At 51.7% G+C, this 12,100-nt stretch overlaps 1 protein-coding gene across 11 annotated transcripts in view; it reads right to left on the bottom strand.

Moving 5' to 3' along the window:
- The window catches only part of ARHGAP22 (Rho GTPase activating protein 22), a 228,674-nt gene that overhangs the window by 104,133 nt on the left and 112,441 nt on the right, over positions 1-12,100 (bottom strand). For all 11 annotated transcript variants that reach the window (XR_013524830.1, XM_035267720.3, XM_035267723.3 and 8 more), the window contains one exon: positions 10,193-10,280. Coding sequence is in view for 10 of the 11 variants with exons in the window: in XM_035267720.3 (XP_035123611.1) it covers positions 10,193-10,280 (88 nt within the window). In the remaining variant the exon portion in view is untranslated. The remainder of the gene's footprint in view (positions 1-10,192; positions 10,281-12,100) is intronic.

Below are 12,100 nucleotides of genomic sequence, written 5' to 3'. Positions count from 1 at the left end.
CCTATCTGCTCCAAGGGCAGGCTGGATAAGGCCAGGCAGCTGCAAGCCCCATGCCTGAGGGTGGCTTCAATGACCTGGTGTGGCCATAAGACAGGCAGGAAGTGGCTCCCTCTGGGCAAACTTGGCTATAACTTGGGTAATAAGTTGGTGCCAGCTGGTGCCATTCTACTAGGGCAAGCAGACACCTTGGAGGTCACTGGGCCAGTCCTCTCATCTTACACAGGGGAAAACTGAGACTCAGAGAAGAGAAGAAACCTAATCTGGTTGCCCTTGAGGGCTGGGGTCTGAGCTGAGTCTGGAAGCCACTTAAACAGGCCCCAAGGCAGAGATGTTGTTAGTGATGAGGACTCCCTGGCTTGATCCCGGAGAACTTGGCACCTGAACTTGTAAATGCACAAAATTACTCAGAGCTCTGCTCTAAACAGCTTGGCTTCTGCACTGCCTCCCACAGGGGGCCCGTTACTCCTGTGGCAGCACAGTCTTTTCTGTCTACACTGCCAGTAGACCGTGGGGGTGGGGCACAGGATAGACATCAGTGGAGATGAGCATTGGACATGACAGTCCTCATAAGCCCCTCAGTCACTCTACCCTGGGTGATCTTGCTAACACATGTTTTGGTTTTACTTTCCAGGTTTCGAATGTACTTTGTCTCTTCCACATTTTAATGCGCACGTGGAGCTTTTACTTGACATCAGTTATGATTTGGCTTTTAAACCATTCAGTATGACACCAGCTGGGGTAATTGCTGATCTCTCCATTCTGTTAGGGGTGACTCTGGCAACAGGGCACAGATTCCATCCTATTCCAATTTGTGTTGCAACAGAGGTCCATACAGGCAATAGAGAAAGAAGCTCCACCAGCTAACACAGAATTACCATATTTGTCATGAAAATCATGTGTACATTCTGGCAGCTCTGCCTCTCTATTGTTTGCTGAATGCTTTGAACTCGGAGATTACTTACTGTGCTGTTGGCCAAGGGAAATGTCATGAAGCTGAAGATAAAAGTGTAGCAATGCCTTAGCACTTTGGGAGGCTGAGGCTGGTGGATCATGAGGTCAGGAGTTCGAGACCAGCTTGGCCAACATGGTGAAACCCTGTCTCTACTAAAGATACAAAAAATTAGCTGAGCATGGTGGCACATGTCTGTGATCCCAGCTCTGTGGGAGGCAGAGGCAGGATAATCAATTGAGCCCGGAAGGCAGAGAATGCAGTGAGCCAAGATTGTGCCAATGTACTCCAGCTTGGGCTACAGAGAGAGACTCTGTCTCAAAAAAATAAAGAAAAAATGTGTAGCAATGCAGCTGCTGTTCTGGTGCAAATTCACTTCAGTACCTTGCAAATATCCCTGGAAAAGCCCATTTTGGGCTAAAGCCATCCCTTCCATCAGTTGAACATGGTCAGTGACTAATGTCCAAGGCTTTTTGTCCAGCATCCTAAGCTCTTCATGACCTAGTCCTGCTCACCTTTCTACCTGCATCCTCTGCTCCCTGAGCCTCCTGTGCTGAAGATCTCTCCAGCCTCAGTGCCTTGCATACTCCAGCCCTGACTCTGGGAAGGCCCCTCTCCTCTTTGCCCCTCTGGATAATGTTTGCTTTTGTGTCAAGGCCCAGCTTGAGTGAAACTATCCCCAGCCGCTCTCTGGGAAAGCAAGTCCTACATGCTGCTCTGGGCTCTCGGTCAGGGACATCTCTATCAGAGCACTCATCACATGGCATTGTGTTGGGATTGGGTTGCTGTTATTAATCATAACAATTGATGATTAGAGAGCACGCAGGGAGAAGGGGAGCTTATCCAGACAAGGTACCTACTATGAGCCAGGATCTGTATTCTCACTGAATCCTCACCACAACCCACGGTGCTTGGCAATATTCTCACCCCTAGTTTATGGGACACAGAGGCACGGAGCCTTCTGTGACTTGTCGAAACCCATACAGTTCCTGAGTGGCATGGCTATGCTTCCATGCAGCTCTCCCTGACTCTGGCTTGGAGGGATGGGTGGTCTGGAACAGTACTGACTAGACACTGTGGGGCCCTTGGTGTCTACTGAGAGTGTGTGGAAAATGGGCACAAACAGGGAGATGGCTCCCGGGCTCACCTCCCCAGCTCTTCCTCAGAAGCTTCCTTTCTGCATGTAGATTCCAGCCTGCCCAGGCAATATCTGCATCCGTGTGTGATGCATCTGGGGACAAGCAACCCCATGGCCCTGATTCCCATGGGACACAATGCTAGCTTTGCTACTACCTTGGTCTCTGAAGCCTGGTTGGAGCTGAAAAGACAAGACCTCAAAGCCATTTGTGTCCCAGCCTCCTATTGCCTGTAGGATACCCATCTGGTATTTGGGGAGTCAGGGGGAGGCCCCAAGGAGCCCAGTGGGAAGGAAGGAGCATGAAGCTCTGTGGGAGAGCAGAGAGCTTGCCAGGCCTCTGAATGGTGCAGCTGGCACCTGAGTCTCCTGACACTGATCTTGAGAAATATGGGCCTCTCAGCCCAAAGCAGACAGGTGCCCTGGGGTGGGAACTGGACCCAGGCCTCAGAGCAGTTGTGATACCCTTCACCTCCTTCTGCACCAGAAGACAGAGCACTCTCCTCTTTCTCCCTTGCCTCAGCTCCAGGGTGGCATAAACATCTTTGGGCTAATCCCCAGCACTGCATACTCGGGTCCCTCCCTACAAGCATGAATTGTTCCTGAGTGCTGGCGGCCATCAGCTCAGTGCAGTGTTGTTGAAAAGGCAACCTGTCCTGGCCCCACGTGTGGCTCTTGGAAAGGGCCAAGGCCAGTGAAGTGACACTCAGCCCTGCAGAAATATAGTCACGGACCATCATGGACATTTGACAGAGACTGGCTGTTTGTCATCTACTCTCCCCTCTGGAAGGCTCCCAAGTTCCTTTAGAGTCTTCTTGCCCCCACCAGGCAAAGTGACGGGAGGGCTGGTCCAGACACCAGAGTGGACAGGCCCTTCCTCACCACCCCAGTGTTGTCAGGGGTGGGCATGTGGCCTAAATACAGATACTGAGACTCTGGGCTTTGAGCAAGTGAGCCATGCCGGGACTGCAGAGTCAGGTGAGATTCAGCCTTCCCATCACAGACCACCACCCCAGCTCCTGTACACTTGGCAGCCCAGCTGCCTGCCCCATCCACGGGTGCCACTCCCATCCCACCCCACTCCCCGGCTTCTGGTGAATTTTCCCTTTGCTAGAGTTAGCCAGAGCTGGGTTCTGCAACCCACTCCCACCAGGACTCTTAGTCTCTACCCCCCCGGCCCAGCCCATTTACAGTTACTCGCTAGAAAGACTCACGGCTCTGGTCTCAAGCCTGCAGCCAATACACTTGGTTCCCTTCGATAGCATCGTGCTAATGCCAGAAAATGGATATTAACAATGAGTTACAAAGCTTTACAGATGACCTAATTTATCTCACCAACAGGCATCTTTTGGGACAGGCCTGCTCTGGGATCTTAGCAACTCTTTTTGCCCAGAGTGCCAAAGCAGGCCTCTCCACTCCCCACCCCCTCCTTGTGGATTTAAAGAGAGGCCTAAACTTGGCCTGGGGCTGGATGACCACATCAGCAAAATGCCCAGATCTGAGAGGCCCCTAGGATCAAGTCTGCAAGGGGCAGACAGCTTTCAAAGGGCTGGGAGGGGCAGGGTTTGCCAGGCAGCTGCCCTGATGAGAAGACTACCAGGTAGGCAGGACATGGGGGTCCTTGAGTGTTAGTCCCTTTGTGGGGCCTGGTTCCTTCATGCCTGCCCTGGGGAGACAACCTTAGTGCACTGAGGAAGAGCAGGGCTCTGGGGTTAGAGCTGGCTCAAGCGGCGGCAGCTCCACCGCTCACCGGCCCTTGGATCCCAGCAAGTTACTTCACTTGTCAGCATCCCAGGGGCCTCGCCTATTAGATGGGTTAATAGAGGTTAGTCTCAGGAGTGCGGTGAGGATAAACATGGTGTGCTCAGCCTCGTTCCTTAGAATGAACTCAGTGAATGTTTAGCCCACTAGCACTCATATACACCTTTGTCTGCAACCTCAGAAACTCAACAAATATGGTATTTATTAGAAAGAATCATGTTAATTCTATCTCCAAGCCCTATTCTCCCAGGCTGGTAGGGAGTTTAGACCCAGATACTATTGAGATGGAGGGAAGGGGGTCCCCCTTTGGTGTGGTCAGGCTTACATGTGGCCTGGAAAAAAAAGGATGGGCTGTTCTTGGTCCCTCATGGTCCCCTCATGTCTTCGCCTGCAGTCACTGGGGCTGGAAGCTGAGTAGCTCCCCTGCCTTTCCTGACCATGGCATGTCTGCCTGAGGAGGGACTCTGGTGCCTGGAGCTAGCTTTCCTGGTAGCACAAGGCCTGTCACCTTCCTGGGGCATCGCTGGGTGCAGGGTGACTAGTCTAGGGGAATGCTCCCCCGCCCCTCCCTGTCCACATCAATGATCTGGGGTGAGAGAGCAGGGCATTTCTGCTTTCTGCTCCAGAAGTCTCACCCTCCCCTGAGACAAGTGGCCTAGGGCGAAAAAAAGGGCCAGGAGATCAAAGCACAAACTAGCAGCTCATATATTATTCGTCCCTCTTCCTCCTGGAGTAGTAACTATTGTAATTAAAATGTTGGTTATAGCTTTGCCTGCTCCCCAGACCTCCGCTCACTCACTCCCCTGTGAGGCCCATCTCATTCACCCTTTGAGGATTCTAAGTCTCCCACTGTCTACACCAGGGCAGCTTCTCTACTTTGGACACTGAGCCCACTCAGCAATGTTTTAGCAAGCGCTCCAGATGAGGGGAGGCTCGCTAAAGCTTGAGAACCACTGCCTGATGCTCTTCTTCTGCCACAGAGGAGCACTTTTCATTCTGGCAGAAAGGTTAACCTCCTGTTGCTTCCAATCCTTATGTTAAATGCAGTTACCTATGTGCTGAGTGCCTTGGATCTAAGGTGTGAAGGAGACACTTTGCCCCCGTGCCCACTGTGCTTGGGCATTGCTGCTTCTGCCAGCTGCTCTTGCTGATTCTTCACCTGGCTGACTCTCACTTAACTGTCAAAGAGCAGGGTCATTGTCACTTTGTCCTGGAAGTCCCGTGTACTCCCTGTATGCATTAGGGTCCCTTCCTCTGGGCTCACACAATTGCCTGTCTTTTTACCCTCCTCCTAGCCCTTCTCATGCTGTGACTCAATGTCTGCCTTCCTGCTGTCTCTCTGACCTTGCTAATTCTGTCAGGGTAGGAAGGTGTCTGTCTTACTCCATGGAACAGCTCATTATATAGAATGGCAGAACTACTGACTGTTGACCAAACCAGCCTTGCCTTCCTCCTGGGAAGAGCTGGACTCCATTTCCCAGACGGTCTTGCTCCTAGGTATAGCCAGGCACCTGCATTCTGGCCAATGGGCTGTGAGGGGATGACAGGGCCACTTCCAGACCTAGACCAACACACCTCCCAGGCATGATGGCTTCCTAGCATGGGAACAACCAGGATGCTTTTGCAAGCCATGGGGTTCAGATGGTGAAATCAAGAGACAGGAAAATGCTGGGAGACCAACTGCCTGAAAAGCAAAAGTGTTCATTTTAAACTTTATGCGAAAAACAAAGACATTCTATTGTGTCAAGACCCTGAGATTTGGGGGTTGTTCCAGCAGTTCACCTACCCTAATACAAAGAAGCTATGCTCACTGGAGAATAAACATGCAATGGTTTTATTTTCTCAATAACTATGCCTGTCACTTCTCACCTTCCCTTTGAGTAGCTGCTCACTTGGTGATTTTCCCGGGGCCCAGAGTGTGTGCCAGTCTTAGTTATTCTAACAGTCTCATTAAGGATCTCTCCAATCCTTAATTCTGCTCCTTTATATCTGGTTCAAACTCTTTTTGTGCCACTCCTATAGCACCCAAGGTGGCCCTTGGGTATTGGGGTGTGCTGGCATAGATGGGGGTTACTTCTCCTCGACTCTTCCCTGAACTGCACCCTGGGCACTGGGGTGGGAAGGAGGCAGAGGGGAAACGCAGACATCTCTATGCTTGCCAGGCAAGGTTGCAGTTCCCTCCCTGGTGGATGGTGTTGTGAACTGGGGCAAGGGCATCCTCCCAACCAGCTCTTCTGGGCACTGGGGTCTGTTGTGAGTTCTAATCCCAAATCTCAGCTGACTTCCTGCAGGTGGCATCTTGCCTGTCTGTCTTGCACTATGAGAATTCTGGAAAGTCTGAGGGCTCGTGTCACCCTCTTTCTTCCATCAGTGGCCAGGCCTGTGGTCCCACAGAAACTTCACCTTCTGCTCCTCTTGGGGACAGGGCAGGAGGTATATCTGGCCACACTCTCTGCTTGGCAGAACCCCATTTGCCATCAGTCCCCAGTTAGATTTTCCTTGCCTCGTAACCATTAAAAGCAAATCTTGTGTGTAAGCAGCTGTCCAAGAAAGACACAAATGCCAGTCGCCCTTTTTCTCAGCCTCCCTTAAACTTTATAAGTGGTTCTCCTGCGTGTTCCCACAGCTTCAGGGAACAGACGCTCACCTCTGCCCAAAGCAATTGTTCCCACCTCTCAGTATGCTTTATATACTGGTCATGGGGAAGAAGCAGTGGTGGGCCACAGCCACAACACAACAGAAGTCCCACTGGCACCAAATCCCTCTTATAACAGTGTCCTCTCTGTGCCTTGCTCAGTGGCTGGACGTGCAGGTTCTCAGATGCTTTTGGAACCAGAGGTGTATCCTCTATCAAGTTCCAAGAACTCCAGCCCAGGTGGGAAAAACGCTAGTCTGTAAAAGTCCCCAGATGGCCAGGTGTCTGTGTCAGAGGGCAATCTTAGTGTGCGGCTTTGGAAGCCAGAGGGTCTGGCCTCAGCTCCACTCTTGCCTAGCTGTGCTGGCTGAAGGGCTGGGGGTAGGCAATCGGGCCTGCACCTCCTGGCCCAGAACTGGCAGATTTCTCCACTAGATGGCACTCACATTATAATGTTTCCTCATTTTTAATTCTGCTTTGAAAAAAATTGTCACTTTTTATACCGTTGAAGAGCACAAATGGAACTATGACTTAAAATGTACGTAGTTGATCCTACACATGACCATCTTCGGAATTCTGTCTCATTTCTAAGAGTTGTCAAGTTTTCCCCCTTTGTGGGTACAGGCTGGAGAGTGAGGGACCCGCTGTGGCGTGGCTGACCTGTGCCCCAGGCCAGCACACACATCACCTGGAAGTGATCCCAGGTTGGTCCTCCTTCCTCATAACCTGCCCTGAGTTCCTGGCCTAGGCCCAGACCCCAGACATAGCTGTTGGGCTCCTTCCTGTGCTGTTAGTTCACTGCTCTCAGAGTTTGCCACCCGGCACCCTCGGAACTCTCAGGTGCGCTAGCTGCCCCTCTCTCCCCAAGCCTGAATTTCTTCTTGGCCTTTGCACATTTCCCTGGGGAGGCCATGCTTGGTGCACACTGGCATGGCCCACTTGGTGATACTTCCCGTTCCTGCCCCCGGGTAACTGTCCTCAACCTAGAATAAGTCCTTATGGTGCCTTGAACTCAAGAAGAAAATGTCCCCAGACTCCTTAAGGGCAGAGACTGGATCCTGCTCATCTCAGGGCCACTCAAGGCTGGCTCAAAGTTGCGGTCACACTAGCAGTCTGCTGAGTTGGGCATGAATGGGTTTCTTGGCCTTCCTGTGATAGCGTGTTGCTGTGGTTTAAGATAGGTCTTCTTCTCATTCATTCTTAGCCCCAACATGGCCTACAGCTGAAGGCTTAGTCAGAAACTGCTGTAACAGGAAGCCCACCCTTCTGGGGTCAGGCTGACCTGGGAGGGTTCAGGCTCCCCTACCTTCCAGCTGTTTGGCCTTAGGCGATTCACCTTATCCCTCTGGCCTGACACCTACATGGGCTATGAAGGGCGGGGAGCTTTGCCAGCTGCAGCCAGAACCAAGCATGAGCCTCGAGTGCAGCCTCCCATGTCTCATCTGAGCAGGCTGATAGGAAGTACCCCAAATCTGGAGCCGCTGGCAGAGGGGGAGCAGTGGGGGCCACTCTCGGGCCCCGGGCAGCACTGGGATTGTGTTCCGCTCTGCAGACAGCCGCACCACGCTTCGCAAAGGCAGACTGGACTGCTCACTGCCCACTACCCGTCTCGTTCTCCCTGAGCTGCTCAGCAGCCACACAAAGGCCAGAGGACAGAGATGGGCAGCTCTGGGGAGCAGCTGTGGGGATCTGCAGGAACCTGGTGCAGAGGCAGGCTTGAGACAAAGGAGTTCGGGAACTTTCCTTTCCATAACCAAGTCCTTAGACATCCCCAGCCAGGAGGGAAAAATGCTCGAATCTGCAGGGGGCCTCAGATGGCCAAGTGCCTGTGTTGGAGGGCAAGGTAAGTGTGTAGCTAAAAGCCAGAATGCCTGCGCTCAAGCCCCAACCCCGCCGCTAGCTGTGTGTCTAGCTGGAAATTCTTTCTGAGCCCCACTGTGTGCTTTTGTACAATAGGTATAACGATATTCCCTATCTTAGAGGGATATTGGGAGTACTGTGAGAGGCAGAATAACGATCCTCAAAGATGTCCATCTTCTAACTTCTGGAACCTTGTGACTATGTTACCTTACATGGCAAAGGGTCTTCTCCTACCTCCCCCATACCCCGACACTGCTGGCAAGAGTCAAATAAATTATTGTAAATAGCTGTGGCCCAGATAATGAACATGCACAAAGGTGGTGTCCCTTACCTGGTCCGTGGGTCGCACACTCAGTGCCTTTCTGAACTGATGGCTGGAGTGTATTGACCTCTACCTTCTAGTTCTAGCCTTGACTTGCCGCCCCTCCTCTAGATGGCAGGACCCTGCCTACCTCACTACTTGCATTTCTTCTCTATCCTAATAGCTGAGCCCCTTTCCCCTGGTTTCACAGTCAACCTTTGTTTTCTACTCCATACCCCAGGATCCCTTCATTACCAGCTTCTGATGTGCAGTTTTACTACCAAGATTCTTGCATTAGATGAAAAGGAATACCCAAGTGAAATCACAGGTACTTGAATTTTGCCCAGGGTCATGCGGCTGGAAAGGGTGTTCCTGCACTCAGCTTCAGCCTGTGCCCCTGGGAACTCTAGTATTGACAGGGCAAAGATAGGCAGGCCCCTGTCCCAGGCAGGATCCGCTCATACCTGACCTTAGAAAGGCCTGAGCCTGGGGTGCTCCCTCAGTGGACAGCCAACAGACAGATGAATTCTCAGAGTGGCTAGGGTGCTTTGTGACCAGTCAGAGACTTACTGGCTCACAGGGCCCCAGTGAGGCCCTAGCGCAGTCAGTTCACAGCCATCACGCTGTCAGTAGCCTCCCTCCTTGGGCATCTGCGACTGTCCCTGAAGGCTGTCTCTGTCCGCAGAGTTTGGTCCATGTGAGGGTAGACCAGAAATGCCAGTCACTCCCCAGAAAGCAGTTCTCAATGACCGGGGGTGGGAGTGGGTGGATACAGCCCAAGCCTTACTTCTTGGGTGAGACCCCTCTGAGGCCCGTTTTGCACTGTGTCCAGAGCCCCTTTGGGAACTGAGCCTGGGTGGCGGCAGCCACAATCCACTCACTAGCACACCCTGGCTGGCTTTCCTCCCTTCCCTGACTCCCTTCCTCATGCCAGATCCTTGTCTCAGGCTCTGCTTCTTGGGGAGGCCAAGCTAAAGAAAAGAGTCCCTGGCAGCGGCGCCAGCCCTGCCATGCACACCGGCTTATCTGGAAGGCACTATTACTTAGTTCATTAACAATGACATTGTGAAACTCGAGAGTTTAAAATGTTGTTTTGTAACTGCTAATGCAACAGCAGAGCAGTTCTTTAGGCGACGTTGTTCCCCTCCCTCCTGCCACATCCGAATTCTCTGCCTTGGAATTTATAATCATCCTTACTTAAATATTCTCAGGTTGTGCAACTGTTTTTCCCTGGCTTCATTTCCAGGTATTGTGTTTACACTTTCACCCTAAGATGTTCCCATTGACTAGTTTCTTTCCTTGCATTTACTGTGAATTTACAAATCCTCATTTTCTAATTACCCAAGAGCTCATTATCCAGATAATTGATAGGACTTTCTAATTTCTTCCGCATGCGAGTATCCTGTCGATTTGGCCTACATTTCCAAGTTGCGCCTGGAGACAGTGCTTCGGCTCCTGTGGGAGGAGTGTCGTGAAAGTCCGCCCTTCCAAGGCCAGGGACATGGGGACACCCCCACCAGGGCAGCAGAACTGGAAGGTGCTCAGGCCTACCTGGGCTGATCTCAAAGAGGTGCTTCCCTGGGTCCTCAGGGCCAGGAAGAAGTTCGGTCACCTGGGTCCCTTGTAGAGAAATAAATCCCTAAAAAGGAGGCAAACACAAACACAAGGAGCATGAGATAATGGGGAGGGGACTGCTGTTGTCAGTGGCTCTAGAGAGCAGAGGGTTGGACCTGGGGCCCTCCAGGCCCTCCCCTTCCCTGGCTGGGAAGGTTGGGCCTCAGGGAGGCACATGCCTTCTCTCCCAGGGAGAGATGAGGCCTACTCAGGGTCCCAGGTGGACTGAGGTGGACACTGTTGTCTGCACACATGGTTGGAGGAGCTCCGCTCACAGGCAGGGGCAACTCCGGAGCAGGGAGGGAGGCTCCCACCTCCGAGAGTGCCTGATTCAGTGTGCCGCCTCTGGCCTTTCTGGGCCAGCAGGGTTTTAGGCTGGTAAGTGTCAGGGAGAAGCGTGGCACCCTGGCTCCTGAGGTGACATGGGGGAAAGGACCAACAGATCTGTGTGCGTCCAGTCCTGCCACCTCTTGGCTAGGTGAGATTTCATTTCTTTACCTATGAGATAGGAGTCAGCTACCATGCACGTGGTATCCCGCACTGAGAGTGCCAGGTGCCTGGGCTGCCTGTGAATGCATGACAGAGGGCTGCTTCACCTCTGTTTCTAATGCTGAAGTCTGGCAGCTGGGCTGAAAAATGCAGAAAAAATCCATGGGGTATAGGGATGGGGAGGCTGGCTTTGAGTCTCAGCCTTGCACTTCCAGGCTGTATGACCTCAGGTAAGCCGCCCAATGTCTCTGAACCTCAGTTTCCACATCTGCACAATGGGACACTAACTTACACGTCTCAGGAGGGTGGAGATGCCGCATTCCTGTGTGGTAAGTCTGACTCGAGAAGATGAGGTGTTGTCATACTGCTGTGACTGACCCTTCCCGAACCCCCAGGTTAGGCAGAGCCTCCTTTATCCTTCTTCTGTATGTCAGTGACTGCAAGCTCTGCTGAGGCCTTTCTTTATTTCATTCATGACTGGTTTTGCTCAGCTCAGACTTGGTATGGCTTGACTACACATTTCTGGCCCTCTCAATGGAAAATCCATTTTAAACTCCAGCCCTGCAACCAACTACCTGGGTTCAAATCCTGGCTCAGCTACAGGAACATTGCTCAACCAGTCTGTGCCCAGTTTCCTTATCTGCGAAACAGGAATAATAAAGTACTCTGTGGGGATATTTGTAGCATCAAATGAATTAGCACTGGGAAGTTCTTAGAGCAGTGCCTGGTACACAGTGGGAACTGTGTGTTTGCTAAGTAACTGCCTGGTATTACTGTTTGTCAGGGCTCCACACCTAGTGGGGCACAGCATCTCTGTGCCTGCATTTGCCCAGGTAAGGGGCAAAGTTACCTGCTAGATCCAGGTTGCCTCCTGCTCCCACCTCTATTGTGTTCACAGAGCACCCCCCCTCCATATTTTCCAGGCAAATCCTGCCTTTCACAGGGTGATGGGAGCCTCCCACGTGCTGCTGGAATCTTGTACTGCAAGGACACATGAAAATGAGTCTTGTCATTTAAGCAACGTTAATGCAGAAAGGCAGAACATTTTCTTTACCCACAGATGCTTGCTTTAGAGGAATTACAGCAATAAACCAGAGAACCAGCTGGTAATCTTCGTAACTGAATTAATGGTTACTTTCTTGTTAGAGAACTTGGAGCTACTGGAAATAAATTAGGATTGCAGCCCCAGGATGGAGAAATGTGCTCATTAGAGGGCGTGGGTGAGATCCATCACTGGCTAATGGGATGCATCACGGGCATTTGCTATTTCAGTAACCGAGTTTCTGTGTAATTCTGGGTACTCTGCTGTTTTTTCTGTGTCCCAATATCTGTCATCCATACAAAGAAAGTAACAAT

The sequence above is a fragment of the Callithrix jacchus genome, chromosome 12 (genome assembly GCF_049354715.1).
Source record: "Callithrix jacchus isolate 240 chromosome 12, calJac240_pri, whole genome shotgun sequence".
NCBI classification, from domain to species: domain Eukaryota; kingdom Metazoa; phylum Chordata; class Mammalia; order Primates; family Cebidae; genus Callithrix; species Callithrix jacchus.
Note: the sequence above shows the minus strand (reverse complement) of the source record. Positions and strands in the feature narration are given on the sequence as shown.